The 16,878-nt window shown below is 34.6% G+C and overlaps 1 protein-coding gene across 1 annotated transcript in view; it reads right to left on the reverse strand.

Moving 5' to 3' along the window:
• The window catches only part of DNAJB14 (DnaJ heat shock protein family (Hsp40) member B14), a 49,628-nt gene that overhangs the window by 27,448 nt on the left and 5,302 nt on the right, over positions 1 to 16,878 (reverse strand). Inside the window, exon 2 of the mRNA XM_026509659.4 lies at positions 5,497 to 5,668. Coding sequence (XP_026365444.2) covers positions 5,497 to 5,668 — 172 coding nt within the window. The remainder of the gene's footprint in view (positions 1 to 5,496; positions 5,669 to 16,878) is intronic.

The following is a 16,878-nucleotide window of genomic DNA, read 5'->3' on the forward strand; positions in this document are numbered from 1 at the left end:
TTTCATTTATCCCATTCAAGTGTGAGTATTTCTACATGTTGCTGCAGAAATGTTACTATTAAGTAATGGGCTGCTCACCAGATGTTAAGTGTTATTATGTAATGTATAATATATGCTCCTTATTACCTTTCTAAAATATGAACAATTCTGAATTCCAAACTACATCTGGTCTATAAAGATTTCACACAGAGAGTTGTAGAATCTTATTATGTTGGCTATTTTATACAAACTGTCTCATTTACTCCTCATTCGGTAGATGTTTTTCCTCTCTAACCAATGAGAAAATCGAGGCTGGAAATCGTTAAGTAAGTTGCCAAAAGTCCTGTAACCAAGTAAGTAATAGGTGGAAACGGAAATTTATTTCTTCAACAAAAATTTACAGATCATCTACTTTCTGCTAGACACTGTTTCAGATGCTAGTGGTGAATAAAACAGTCTAAAAAAATCCCTGTTCACACTAAATTTACAATTGTGAGAGGGATGAGCAAAGAACAACAAGTAAAATATGAAGTACATCATATGATGATAAATATTTAGAGAAAACTAAAGTGACAAAGGAGACGAGAGAATGGACGGGGAGGCCAGCTATTCTAAATAGGATGATTAGAAAAGGCTTCACAAGGGGTGCTTGGGTGGCTCAGTTGTTAAGCGTCTGCCTTCAGCTCAGAGCGTGACCCCAGAGTTCCCGCATCAGGCTCCTCCGCTGGGAGCCTGCTTCTTCCTTTCCCACTCCCCCTGCTTGTGTTCCTTCTCTCTCTGGCTGTCTCTCTCTCTCTCAAATAAATAAATAAATTTTTTCAAAAAAAGAAAAAGAAAAGGCCTCACAAGTAAGGATTCAAACCTCAGTCTGTCTGATTTAAAAATCCTGCTATCTCAGAATCAGAACAAGGAAAAGGAGTCCTTCGGACACCAGAGTAACCCACCTCTTCCTTTCTGTTTGCTTTTCCAATCAGTGTTTAAATAGTCTCTTCCCTTGTAGGTATTTTCCTCAAATATTGGTTTTGGTGCCCAAAACATGTCTTCTCTGCCTCTCTTCTTGCTTAGCTAGTTTCTACAATTTCTTCAGACCTCAACTTACCTTTTCCTTTTCTCAAGAACTCAAATTCCTCAAGACTAGGTTTGGTGTTCCTCTTATATCCCCTATAGCCCTCTGGACGTGAGCCCTCTCCCAGCAATTACCACAGTGTACTGCAGCTACCTTGCCTGACTACTCAGACTACAGGCCTCTTGAAGGCAAGGATTATGTCTTGTTCACCATATGTGTTGAACGGATGGATGATGAATGGACATATGGATGACTGGGTCCAATGTAAGGGCAGAAATGGTTCAGATCTAAAAGTCACAGGTGGTAAGTACTATAATAAAAATGTAGCTGGCACCAGAAGTCAATTTGGAATAGAGGAGAATAGACTGTAGGACAAGGAATAGAGCTATGAATATGACACATAGTATCTGAATGCAGGAAACCAAAGCAGTAACAAACAAAACACTAAACAATCCTAAAGTCATTATTACTTGGTTTGTATGCATAAAATGATTAATTATATACCAGATTAACCCTCCAAAATTGTTTGTTGAGATTTCCTGAGCATAAGAGGCTAGGCAATAGAAAAAGGCAGCCCAAGAGAGGACTGCTGGATAGTGTAGGGAAATTAGGTTGGAATTCATAATCCTCTAGAGATGGCTCATAAAGCTAAGAATTGTCACAAAGACAGGGAGCTTGCTTCTCCCTCTCCCTCTGCCCGCCACCCCCCATGCTCTCTTTCTCAAATAAATAAAATCTTTAAAAAAGGAAAAGAATTGTCACGAAGAGAAAAAAGTAGAAAAACAATTATTTCACTAATTCTTAAGTGTAGCTAGTTTTATCATATCCTCCCTGCACTGAGCATTTCATCATATATTAGAGGAGAAATTTTTTAAGAAGCCAGAAGAGAGGTACAAAATTGACATCATCAATGCACCTGGCTCAACACACCAATATATAGTTCAAGTAATCCTCCAAATACACTTTTACCTAATTTTTCACACTTGAATGAAAAATTACCATTCATATATTTATTTTAATTCATATTTTTTTCATCATTCCTTCACCAATTAAATGAATTTGTCATACTTTCTACAGTTCACTCCTTACTGAAAGATTCAAACCTTCTCCATCTTCACCAAAGAATTTTTTAAAAAGAGATAAAAAAGAAAATAAATTAAAAAGAGGTAACCTATTACCTACTCTGGAAGGAAATATTGTATAATCAGCCCAGAAAGACTGACAGGCAGCTCAACAATGGAAAGTCCATCTACTTCAGCCCCTATGTCTTCCTTGATGTGCATGAAACCATAGTGGGTAGGGCAGGAAGGTTCTCTTTCAATTCTTTTTTGCATGTTATAGCTGATCATTTAAGTAGACTCCAAATTTAATCGGTGTTTAGGGAAATACTTATTTATTCCTGAGGCAGAGGATTACTTGCTAAACTTTATAAGTTTAGCAAAATGGTTTCACTTTAAGAACTACAGCTTAAATCAAATTCTAATCAAATCCCTATAATTCAAGTGACTTAACAATTGTATGGAAGTGTTCCTAATTGATAAATAGAATGATGACCCTGTTAATGCTTTAACAATGATCTTGTAAATTTTTAAAATAAAAGATGGGCTTTTTTTCAATGAGAAATTAAAAACTTCAAATTAGATCCAGGATACTTCTTCTCAATAATTTTTCAGTATATTTCAACTCAAAGACAACAGTGTTCAGTTACACAGAATATTAGCTTTACAAAGTTATATACTTTTTCTTCAGTCTTATTATAAGCTAGCTCTTACTTATGCAATGGATGCAGTATTATTGCATGGCTTCTCCCATTGAGCCAAACTGTCACTGAGCAACTTGTTTGCATAATCCTGCTAACACAAGATAACGTGGCTTTCTTCAGAAAAAATCCCCTGTGTATAGGTAAAACAAAAAACAAAAACATACAGCACCTAAGTGTTTGCTGGTGATCTGTTACCTCACTAAAGCAACACTTATGAAGACTAATATAATGAGTAAGTGTTACATAATTCAGCTAAGCAACTCATGTAAGTTATCAACTAAAGTACTCTGAATAGGGGCGCCTGGCCGGCTCCATCATTAAGCATCTGCCTTCGGCTCAGGTCATGATCCCAGGGTCCTGGGATCGAGCCCCGCATTGGGCTCCCTGCCCAGCAGGAAGTCTGCTTCTCCCTCTCCCACTCCCCCTGCTTGTGTTCCCTCTCTTGCTGTGTCTCTCTCTGTCAAATAAATAAAATCTTTAAAAAAAAATAAAAATAAAATAAAGTAGTCTGAATAACTTAGGGATTCTATTAAAGAATGTTCCAATCACATTTAGTCCTCAAAGGAAAAAAAACTGCATTTAATAAAAAAGGGATAAGAAAATTATTGACCAGAGAAACAATTTCTAATACAGCTGTACTACTAAGCTAATACTCATACCCAATAAGAATTCATTGTCTCAAACTTGGCTGGATCCTCAATGCTAACCAGCAATCCTTCCATTCCCTTTGCCTTTCGCCTCTGTAAATTTTCCATACTTCTACAACTCTCCTCAAGCTTCCAATCTCATCTCTTTTCTTCTAACTCTCAGAGGATAACCTCATCTGCAATTTCACAGAGAATATAATATAGAAGCCAACAGACAGAAACTCCCTCAATCTTCTGTTTCCATCTTTCCAAATCTGGCCATACACCATCATCTTTCATTCTAAAATTCTCAAGATATCCTGCCGAAATACTGCAAGAGACAGTAAAGCAAAGCACTGCTCTTCCTTCCTTATTTCTACCATACCTTGTGCTACTCCTCTTTTTCCTTTTAAGGTGAGGGTAGAGGAAACAAAGAAAAAAAGATTTTTAAAAAACAGCACCGATTTAGGGGATACCTATTCTCCATTTCAACTCTATTCTTTGGTGATATTTCAAAACATGTAAGTAGTTCTACAGTCTTTTCTTTAATCACAAAATGATTCTAAACAGAAATCACATACAATAATATAAACTTTATTTAGGTCTTTCATTAAGAACATACTCTCCCAATAGAGAGTAAATTCTACAAGAAAATACAATTTGTTTTCAAATAGATGTGGTTTCCTGGAACACATTTCAGCACACCATTTAATTAAAGCTTTTTATTGAAGAAATTCAAAAGGAAGTCTCTCATTTATTCATTCACTTATCTCACATATTCAGCCCATTCTCACACAGTATTAGTTATAAAAGTAGTTAGCAAAATTGCTTATATCCCAAAAGTGCTTCACTACCATTCATGCTAATCAAATACCCTTTAGCATGGCTTCACCATGATTAGGGAGTCTTTTTTCTTTACTTTTTTTCCACCAAACACCAACATCTGTGGCCACACTCAGATAAAATGTTACAATCAACCTTTAGCATCTAAATATACAGGGAAAAACGAAAAAATGTAAATACATTGATATTTGATTTAAAATGACTTCAATTCTAAATTATGGTAAGAAAAAAAAAAGAATGAACTAAAAAGCAATGGAGAAAAAAGGGTGAAGAAAAAAAGGAAATAAGATCAGAAAACATAAAGACAATCTAGTTTTATCTACTCTTCACTTGTGCTAGTTCACTGTACTATAATTCTCAAGATGGAGAGTGAATTATCTGATCAATCTCTGTTTAGAGTCCTTCATGCTTACACTTTAGTTTCCCTAGAGAGCAACATCAGTACAATATCAGTACAGCTTCCTTAAGCTGTAGCAGAAAACAAAACAGCATTTTCTGTAGTGTTTCATACGCAAAGGTTCATTTTATTTCCAGAAAATCTTTTCTTAATTATAAAATCAGTTATGTCAGATCCCCAAACTCAGTTCACAATCTTCCAACTCTACCTAATTCTTCTACTTTAAGTAGAAGTGTAACATGAGGTAAAACTAAAAACACAGAGGCAGAATAATTAGAGTAAGAAAAATATTAAAAGAAGAGGACATTATTATGTTCATATATATGTGTGTGTGTGTGTGTGTGTGTGTGTGTATATATATATATATAAAGATTGCCTTAAAGAAATACGAAAAAATTGTGCTACATTAATACAAGCAGGAATTGGAAAATGCTGTCGCTATTGCCCTCAATTTTCCTCTCATATGAAATCCTCCTACTTTCCTGCACACAAAGACAAAACAATTCTTTCCCCTCTTTTATCCTTTTAATACAGTTATCTAAATACCATACTGCGTCAAAAATTTGAAATACTATTCCCCAAGAAAAAATATTTGGAAGCAACTTTTGCCTTACAGTTACTTTAAAAGATGGGACCTTCCATAGAGTTGGTACTTTACAGACTGATTTGATAAATAACATAAAGCATAAAACACCTAGAGTTCAATTCTTCCATGTTTGTTCTTCCACTGAATTACAGTTCACACATTTTTTTAGGCGTTATAATATTTAAAAATTACATTAGTATCAATTATAGTTGAGATATAAGTCATACTTATCCCTACCTGAGAACTCCATCTACTTGGTCTTTGGTGTAGCCTTTTCCACTTTCGCTGCTACCAGATGTGCTATCCTTTGTGCAATTAGGTTTGTTTTGGTCACCGCAACCTGATGGTTTTCGGCAATGAGGGCTATTTCCAGCAGTGCTTCCATTTTTCATAATTATCTCCAATAGTGCTGTAGGAAAATACAGAAAGCATACTATGCCATGTTACATCATGTACATACACATGATCTTGAGAAGAAAGTTAAAAGCTGAAAAATTAAGAATCATGTACTCCAAAAGTATTCACCGTAGGGTTTTTTTAAATAAAATATATTCCCTTATATCCCTGTTTACAGACCAATAATCATCACTTCGAAGTAGAATACGAAGAAATTAAACATAATAACTCAAAATTACAATCATTTAATTCCTTATGACACACTTTCATTTGTCATATCATGGTGAAACTACAGAATACCCAAGAAAAAGAGATAGTTGTTAAAGAAGCCAATGAGATTATCTACAAAGAAACAGAAATTAGACTTTCTATTTATTTCTCAACAATAACAATGGCAGCTTTAAAAGGCATGGAAATAATACCTTCAAAATGCTCAGAAAGAATAACTGTCAACTTTAATTCTGCACTTATTTTCTAGAAAATGCTCAAAATTAAAAACATTTCAAAGAAACAAAAATGGATAAAATTTACCACTAAGATTTCACAAGAGGATACTATATATATATATATATATATATATATATATATATATATATATACATACACACACACACACACACACACACACACATATACATACATATACATATGTATGTTTGGGCAGAAGGAAAATGCTTCCAGATAGATGAAATACATAAAAGGGATGGTGAACAAATACTGTGGTAAATGTATGAGTAAATCAAAACATTGAGTCTATAAAACAATAATATAGTTATGTCTAGGATTTGCTTTAAAATACTGCAGGAGCATAAAAGAAAGGGTAGAGAAAATATATATGAAATAAGATTGGCCATATATTCATAAAGGTTAAAGACAAGAGGGCAACAGGGATTGATTACACTATTCCCCTTCCTTTTATGTATGCTATAAACTTTCCATAAGTTAAAACTAAACATAAGGGGGGCCTGGGTGGCTCAGTCAGTTAAGTGTCTGCCTTCAACTCAGGTCATGATCTCAGGGTCTTGGGATCAAGCCCCACATCAGGCTCCCTGCTTAGCAGAGAGTCTGCTTCTCCCTCTCCCACTCTCTCTCTCCCTCCACTCTCACACCCTCTCTCTCTCAAATAAATAAATAAAATCTTTCTAAAAATGTGTAAAAAAAAAAAACTAAACATAAAAAAAAAGAAATAAAAGGAAGAAACAGAGAAATCCACCATGGTGGTAGAAGATTTTAACACATTTCAATTTAACAGTTATTTATGTTATTAACTAACATTGGGAAGATGAAAAAAATCACCAGGATACAAATGATATAAAAGTCTAATTTATGAAGCTTGATCTAAGAGATATAACATTATGCCCCACAACTGGTGAATATTCATTCTTTACAGGCACACAAGGAATAAAAACACTGACTACATTATAGTTAAACCATAATGTTATTCTCTTTGAATTTCTAAGAAGTAGTCATATATTCTACAATCAAATGAGCACAATGCATTTAAGTAAGAAATCAATTTAAAAAATTTAAGTAGAAAGATCACAAATGGGTTAGAAAAAAAATGAGACAACTCATACCAAAGAAATAATCATAATAGAAATGAAAAGACAGAATTGAACAAAAACGAACATACTACATATCAGAACATGTGGGTCAACAAATGGTGCTGGGACAAGTGAATATCAACACGCAAAAAAATGAATTTGGATCCCTTTGTCACCCCATACACAAAAATTAGCTTAAAACAGATCACACACCTAAATGTGTGTGTGAAGAAAATACAGAAGTAAAGAAAAATTTCTTCCTAGAAGAAAATATAGGAATACATCTTTGTGACCTTGAGTCAGGCAAAACATTTTTAGATAAAAGTACAAGTGACAAAGAAAAATAGGGAAACTAGACTTCATCAAAATTAAAAACTTTGTCCCTTCAAAGAATATTATCAATAAAGTAAAAAGACAATCCACAGAAAGGGAGAACATATTTAAGAAATCATACATCTGAAAAAGACAAATACCCAAGAGAAATAAAAACACACATCTACACAAAAACTGGTTCACAAATGTTCATAACAGCATTGCTCACAATAGAAAAAACATTGGAAACAATCCAAATGTTCATCAATTGATGAATGGATAAATAAAATGTGATATGTCCATACAATGGAATATTATTCACCAATAAAAAGAAATGTAGTACTAAGGAAACAATCAACAAAACTAAAAGGCAGTCTATGGAATGGGATAAGATATTTACAAATGACATATATTTGATAAAGGGTTAGTATCCAAAATCTATAAAGAATTTATCAAACTCAACACCCAAAAGACAGATAATCCAATTAAGAAATGGGCAGAAGACGTGAATAGACATTTATCCAAAGAAATCTTCCACAGAAGACATGTTTTCCAAAGAAGATATACAAATGGCTAACAAACACATGAAAATATGCTCAACATCACTCATCATCAGGCAAATACAAATCGAAACCATGATGAGATACCACCTCACACCTGTCAGAATGGCTAAAATTAACAACACAAGAAACAACAGGTGTTGGTCAGGATGCAGAGAAAGGGGAACCCTCTTGCATTCTTGATCCGAATGCAAACTGGTGCAGCCACTCTGGAAAACAGTATGGAGGTTCCTTAAAAAGTTAAAAATAGAACTACTCTATGATCCAGTGCATTATTAGGTATTTACCCAAAGGATACAAAAATACAGAATCAAAGGGGTACATGCACTCCGACATTTAGAAAAGCATTATCAACAACAGCCAAAGTATGGAAAGAACCCAAATGTCCATTGACTGATGAAGGATAAAGAAGAATGGAAAGAGCCCAAATGTCCATTGACTGATGAAAGATAAAGAAAATGTGGGGTGTGTGTGTGTATATGTGTATGCATGTATGTATGTGTGTATGTGTGTGTGTGTGTATGTGTGTATATATATATATATATATACACACACACATATATAATGGAATATTACTCAGCCATCAAAAAGAATGAAATCTTGCCATTTGCAACAACACGGTGCAACATGGAGCTAGAGCGTATTATGCTAAGTGAAAGAAGTCAGTCAGAGAAAAGACAAATACCATATGGTTTCACTTATATGTAGAATTTAAGAAACAAAACAGGAAAACATATGGGAGGGGGAGGAAAAAAAAGAGAGAGGGAAACAAACCATAAAAGACTCTTAATGATAGAGAACAAACTGAGGGTTGATGGAGGCAGGTGGGTGGGGGATGGGCTAGATGGGTGATGGCTAGTAGGAGGGCACTTGTTAGGATGAACACCGGGTATTATATGTAAGTGATGAACCACTGAATTCCATCCTTAAAACCAATATTGTACTGTATATTAACTAACTAGAATTTAAATAAAGATTTGGGGAAAAGGGGGTGCCTGGGTGGCTCAGTCAGTTAAGCATCTGCCTTCAGCTCAGGTCATGATCCCTGGGATTGAGCCCCGCAATGGACTCCCTGCTCAGCAGGGAGTCTGCTTCTCCCTGTGCCCCTGCCCCCACTCGTGTGTGCACGCACGTGCGCTCTTTCTCTCTCTCTCTGAAATAAATAAATAAATAAATAAATAAATAAATAAATAAATAAAGTCTTTGAAAAAAATTTGGGGAAAAACGAAGTACTGATATATGCTACAACATAGATGAATTTGAAAACATGCTCAGTAAAAAAAAAAGTCACAAATATTGTATGATTCTATTTATATGAAATGTATAAAATACGCAAATGTACAGAGAAGAAGGTATATTAGTCATTGCCAAGGCTCGTGGGGAGGAAAGGGTGGAACTGAGGACAAATGAAGATTAACTGCTAATGAGTATAGGGTTTCTTTTTGAGGTGAAGAAAATGTTCTAAAATTGTTTGCTGCAATAGTTGCACAACTGTGAATGTACTAAAACTCACTGAATGGTACACTTCAAATGAATGAATTATACTTATGTGAATTATATCTCAATAGGGCTGTTACATGTATATTTTTAAAGATCAACTAGCAGTGTTGGCAAATTTGTAAGCATATAGTTGTTTTATTATTTATATCATATACATATGTGTGTGTGTGTGTGCACTTCTACCATATCTTTTCCTACCTAATGCATTCAAGAGGTCACCAAAGACGTAAGAGATTGTTTTTATGATATCTAGTTGTAGATGACACAGAAAGGCTCTTAGACAGCAACCTATTAGTTATTAACAAGATAAGTATAATATGTTATACAGTTAATTTTTAACTACAGTTTAGTTTGTACTTAATGTAATCATAATGTTAACCTTGAGAGCAGAAGCCAGCATGGTCTAGAGGTTAGTGGTTCACAAAAATTCTCAAAAATTTTGTAAGAATTCTGGGAAGAAGGATGTGACCACAGCTAAAATTTTAAATCTCTGCCAAGTCCCTTATAAAATATGAGCAATTAGATAGCAAAATCAAAGCCTCATGCACAAAATCCCAAAATACCAGAAGGTGGGGATGAACCACCAATAGCTATAAGATCTATGTGGGTTTTACCATCTGTGTGGGAAGAAGTGGAGCACAGTAACAGGGCATTTGTCAGTCCACAGAACAAAAGATCTCTAAAATAACCACGGGGACTTTCTATATTACAACACAGCAGGCAAAACTGAGAAGAGTATGTAAAAAAGAATGAGTTAAAAAACTCAGGAAACAATAAGAAATAAAAGAAAAAAAACCAATTCAAAAAAAGAAGACTAAACTAGAAGAAATAAGGAATTAATAAACTACAGACAATTTTGTGTGAGCAAAAGAGAATATTAAAAGGAGGAGAAATTTTTAAATTAAAAAAAATGAAAAGACAAAAAATTAGAAAAAAATGGCAAATACTGAAAACAGTTAAACATTACCCAACATTCATATAATAGGAGTCCTAAAAAAGAAAAATAAAGCAAGGGAATCAAATCAATATAACAATAATTGGAGAAAACTTTTCTGATAAAAACATCTAAAATCACATAACAAAACGGCAAATCACATACTTAAGAATACTGACCCAAAATAACCACCACCAAAATATATTCTAGTAAAATTAACCAAGCAACTAGACAAAAAGATAAAATAACTTATAAATGAAAGAAAATTAGAGTGTCATCAAACTTTACTTATCAGTAGTATTTGCGGAAAACAATGGAGTAACATATTTAGGGTATCCAAAGAAAGAAAATTTCAGCCAAGTATTTTGTATGCACCAACTAACTTCAAGCACTGAGGCCCCAAATGAATGGTTTTCAACGTTCCAGAACTTAGGAGCATAGTTCCCACAAGCCCTTCCTAGAAATCTACTAGAGAACAAGCTTCAGGAATCCAAAATAATTATAAATACATTGATATAAGGACTGATGGTGAGAACTAAATGTATAGTGACGTACAGAAATAAGACTAATGACAATTAAAAGAAAGAGCATATAGTATATAATAATAATAAGCTCTGACACTGTAGACAGATTCAAATATTTTTAAAATGTTGGGCTTCCTCTGGCTTGTCTTTTACTTGAAAAAAATTATTGGTCTTCTCTTCCCTTTCTTTCTCTACCTTTTGGCAGCTGACACTTGGATGAAGGAAGCTTATTGGAACCAAGAGGGCAGTTATAGCCAAAAACAGGGCTGAGAATGGCATTACAAATATGGAAACAGAGAAGACTAGAATGAACGCTGGTGGACTGAAAGGGAAGTCTGCGAGTGTTCCACAGATATCAAAATTAAGATTAAATGACTATAAATGTGTATATGCCCATATACAAACACATATAACACACAGATACACATACACATACATATACATACATACATTCACACATACGTATATTTCTTAGTTTTGTTGAGAGGACCCAAAGGCAATGACAACCCTGTAGCAAGAAGCCTATCGAACGTGTATATCTTAGTTTCCAAGTACCATTGACCACTGAAAAGAATAAGAGCTCCTTGGAGAAATAGCTGATTCCCAGGACAATAAAATAAAAAGTGAACCTGAAAATTTTTTTGTGCCAAAAAGTAAGGAAGCTCAAAGAGTGATGAAGACATGTCAAAAAGACACAGGAATCAGCCTGAAGGGACTCCTGACTAAATCTGAGGCAATCTGAGCATCAAAATTAAAAATGATAGCAATGGGGGTGCCTGGGTGGCTCAGCTGGTTGAGTGTCTGACTCTTGGTTTTGGCTCAGATCATGATCTCATGGGTCATGAAACTGAGCCCCACCTCTGGCTCCACGTTTAGTGGGGAGTCTACTTGAGATTCTCTCCCTCTCCCACTATCCCTCCCCCGCCACTCACCCATGCACTGTCTCTCAAATAAATAAATCTTTTTTAAAAAAATGATAGTAATGGATTAAATAGGAATCCATGAATCAAAACTAATAAATAAAGTTGAATGCCAACTAATAAATTATAGAAGGAATGACAGAATTAAAAACCACCATTTGACAGCCATTAGAAATTTATTCAGGAAAGAATCATCGATGGACGCTAAAAGGAGTTGTGTAAAGTTTGTTGGGGAATAGGACATTTACACAGTTGCAAGTATTTTCCCACAAAATATTTATTAATTACAAAGGGGAAACAAAGTAAGTTTAGAATGGAGAAACCTGACAATCAGCAACTCAAACAAGTGATCAAAATTAGCATCAATCAATTAAGACCGTACTCCTGGTATGTTACACTAAGAAAACAACATCACTGCTATGTATTCCTGCCAAAAATTCATACAAGGCAATGTCAAACCCAAATTGAGGGAAATTCTATAAAATAACTGGCCTATACTAATAAAAAATGTCAAGGTCAAGGGAGAAAAGAGAAAAGATGATATCTGGAGAATAAAACATGTCAAATAAAGGCAACATATGTCTTTTTTGCTACCAAGGACATAATTGGGAAGATGAGCAGAATTTGAATGAGGTACATGCATTAATTTCATTAATTTAATGGTTATACTGTGGTTATATAAGGGTGTCCCTGTCTTAGAAAATATACACTGAATTATTGAGGGGTAACGGGACATCCTGTCTACAACTTACTCTTAACTGGCTCAGGAAAAAATACAGTAAGAACAAATTGTACATGTATGCGTGGGATGGGGGAGACGGCAGGGGAAGGACAGAAGAAGGGCATGATAAAGCAAATGTAGTAAAATTTTATCAAAATAGGAAGCCTGAGTGAAATACACAAGGGAAGTCTATATTATTCTTGTGACTTTTCTAGAAATTTAAATTATTTCAAAATTTGAAAAAACTTGAAATGGGGAGGGAAAATGGGGAGAGCACATGCTAAAATTTTTAACTTTTCAATAACTGTATTAGGGGAATATTATTGGTAATACTACTCTGAAACTATGACGCAAGTATATGATGAGGCAGAAAGCAAAAAAAGATCATGACATATTCTATCATTTACCATGGTCTTGAGAACCAGCATTACTACTGTGGAAGGAAGGAAACAGAAATATAAGCTAGGGGAAAAGAAAAAAAAAAAAAAGAAATATAAACTAGAGAAATTTAACACCCCAAAGTGCTTAATTTGAATGAGAAGTAAAAGTATAAACTCATAAGCTATTTTAGCTTTAGAAAAAAAAAGAAGTTATTGCCTAGTCTGTACACTGAAAAAAACCAGAAATAATGAACAATCTGGTAACTACAGCATCCTTAGTGCCAGACTGTGATGTTGAAACATCATTTTCCACTAAAAGAAACTTACTGAAGATATGATTGATTCCAGATCTATCCCAGAAAATGTGCAAGAGGAGCCTGAAACATTGTTACACCAAACAGCAAGCTAACTATTAAAGACTATTGGGAATCTGTCTGTACTCAGAAGCTAAATGTTAAAGGGTTCCCCACTGGCCAAGGACCTAAAAAATAATACAGTTGACCCTGAACAACCCAGCAGTTAGGGGCACCAATCCACACGCAGTTAAAAAATACCCATATAACTTCTGGCTCACTAAAAACCTAACTACTAATAGCCTACTACTGACAGGAAGGAAGCCTTACCAATGACATAAATACTTGATTAACACATATATGTTGTATGTTATATGTATTATATACTGTATTTTTCTTTTTTAAAGATTTTATTCATTTATTTGACAGAGAGAGAGACAGCCAGTGAGACAGGGAACACAAGCAGGGGGAGTGGGAGAGGAAGAAGCAGGCTCATAGCGGAGGAGCCTGATGTGGGGCTCGATCCCATAACGCCAGGACCACGCCCTGAGCCGAAGGCAGACGCTTAACGACTGCACCACCCAGGCGCCCCTTATATACTGTATTCTTACAATAAAATAAGCTGGAGAAAAAAATGTTACTAAGAAAATAATAAGGAAGAGAAAATACATTTATAGTACTGTATTTAGCCAAAAAAATTTTTGATTAGTGGATCCACACAGTTCAAACCCATGTCGTTCAAGGGTCAACTATACTCATTAGCTGCTTTTGGAGAAATAAAAGGGAACCAAATCCTTTTCTTGAAAACTGATAAAAGCAATCAAGCACTTGTCTTTCCTGTATGAACTGTACCACTATGTAACCCTAAGACAGGAAAGGGGAAATATCTCTTTATAGAAGTAGTTCAGCTAATAAATGAAAAAATTTTTAGAACTTGTGGAGTCAGATATGAAAATAGTTTTTTGTGTTTAGTATTTACAGGTGGACACAAAGTCCCTATGCACACTAATTAGAAGTTATCTGTACATTCCCTTTCAATGTTAGTACAAAAATAATCTTCCAGTGTTTTTCTGGACATCTTCCAGGTTAATAGCCAGATGCTGAATACTGGTGAAGCAGGATCATACTGTCGTTCTATATTTTCAACATGTTTATGATACTAAAAATTTTTCTACAATTTCATGTACAGGGGCTCTGCTTAACAATGGCTATGTGTATACATGCACTCACACCAAACTCTCTTTGACTCCAAAGAGTGAAAATTTGGACAAGTTCCATTACCTCTGGGTCTCAATATCCAGTTCTGTCATCTTAAAAATAGAATCAGCAAGGCTTTCCGTATTAACAATTTCTGGAACTAATGCCCGAGAAGGTAGTATGATTCAACACTGGTATGGTTCAAACACTGCCAGAATTCAGAACACATTGGATTTTTCTGTCTTAGTTATCACATGAGATCTCATTTGCAATAATGTGCATTATTACAAACATTAGTTGGGCAAAAACAGTACTTATAAACCAGACCGCATTTACTTTTGGTTTTCACAATTATACAACATCATTTTATGCCTTCGCTTTCCACACCTATTGCTTTGCTTTTGGGGTTTTGACAGAATCTGCATTTAATTTAAGAATACTCCATGTTAAAGACTAGTGAAAGAGTAAATATGGTATTAAAAATGTTTATGTGAATCATCCAAAAGTGAAGAACCAAGATGTTTTTATTTCATAAGCTTCTACTGCACACCTGTTATATAGAATGTCCACTATTAGCTAAATCTAAAGTAAGGATACATAATCTGAAATACAAATGGATGTTTTCCTCCTCTTCACAAACCAGAAACAGCTTTTATTTGTGTGATTGTAAAAGTAATGTTTCTTAGCTCATTAAAAGAGCCATAACAAACTAAAAATCACTTATAAATCTCACAAAAGAAAATCACCCAACCATTTTGGTATATTTGACTCTAGTTACTCTAGTTAGCTGTCAAGTTTTTTTATGTATGCTTAAACAAAATGAGAATAATTTACATATAGGGGCGCCTGAGTGGCTCAGTCCTTAAGCATTTGCCTTCGGCCCAGGGCGTGATCCCAGGGTCCTGGGATCGAGCCCGCATCGGGCTCCCTGCTCCACTGGGAGCCTGCTTCTTCCTCTCCCACTCCCTCGGTTTGTGTTCCCTCTCTCGCTATCTGTCAAATAAATTAAAAAAAAAAAAGAATAATCTACATATGTTGACAGATTACCTTCAATTCATTATACATCGTGTATTTCATTTTATATCAATAAATATCCGTCCACTTTATCTATCTATCTATCTATCTATCTATCTATCTATCTATCTATCTATCTTATTCAGGACTACTGCAATAGGGGAGTAATCAAGCTTAACTCTAAATTCGGCACAGACAGCTGGGGATTTACAGCCAATGAGCAGGGTGAAGGGATCAGCAGATGGAAAATTATTGAGGCACGTTATTATTTTTAATAGGTGCATAGTATCTGAATGCAATGTAATTTATTTAATCGATTCCCACTAATGAACATTTATACTTTCCAAATTTTGCTAGTGACAATTTTTATATATACATTTTTGCATACTTATCTGATTACTGAAAAGCTTCATTTATGAATATATTAGCATATTAAGCCAGATAGCTATAAGATTTTCATTTAATTATTTAGCAAATCATCTTTATTGAAGGGAATAATGTTATATAAACAGGTATTGTTCCAAACAATACAGGCTTATACGTATCAAAGCAAATACTGTCAAGTACCAGGGAAGTAAAAAGAATAATTAAGATTAAAATGGTTCTTGATGGCAAAGAACTTTTTAATCTAGGGGAGGGATGGCTATATACACAGACAGCATAGCACAAGGAATGAATGCAGCCAAATAGGGGGAACCACATGTTAACGAAGCATGGAATGAGTAGTTGAATCTAAATGGAGAGCAATCCTAACTAAAAGCAATTGTTTTGCGTTCAAACAGGTAACTACAAATGACAGAAAAGAAAGAGACAAATATTATACTGTTGACTCCAAGGCAGTATCCAAATACTTCCAGCTTAGTAATAATACATGACATTCTTAAAGCACTTAATAAAATATCCTTATAATAATCCTGTGAAAATTACAGATGAGATAACTAAGTTTCAAGAAGGAAAGAAGAATGACAGGAATCGAGCCATTATTATGTCCAGCAGATACATTATACTCCATTCCTGTAGAATGTAAGCTCTAAGAGGACAAGGACTTTGTCTTATTGTTCACTGACTCCCCAGCCACAAAGAAGTGTGGATTCAATAAATGTGTGTTGAATAAATGTATCCCCATTTTAGAGATAAGAAAATTGAGGCTCCAAAAAATAGTCACATATGCAAGGTCATACAACTATTAAATTAAGGTTCAAAACCAAATTCAGTATTCTTTCTTTAACTATAATGTCTGAAACACTTTGGCTATTGGCTGAAATTTGGAGATCATTTTATAACACTTAACTCGATGTTATCAAAATAACTGTTCCAAATGTAT

The sequence above is a fragment of the Ursus arctos genome, unplaced genomic scaffold (assembly GCF_023065955.2).
Source record: "Ursus arctos isolate Adak ecotype North America unplaced genomic scaffold, UrsArc2.0 scaffold_9, whole genome shotgun sequence".
In the NCBI taxonomy this organism is placed as follows: Eukaryota; Metazoa; Chordata; class Mammalia; order Carnivora; family Ursidae; genus Ursus; species Ursus arctos.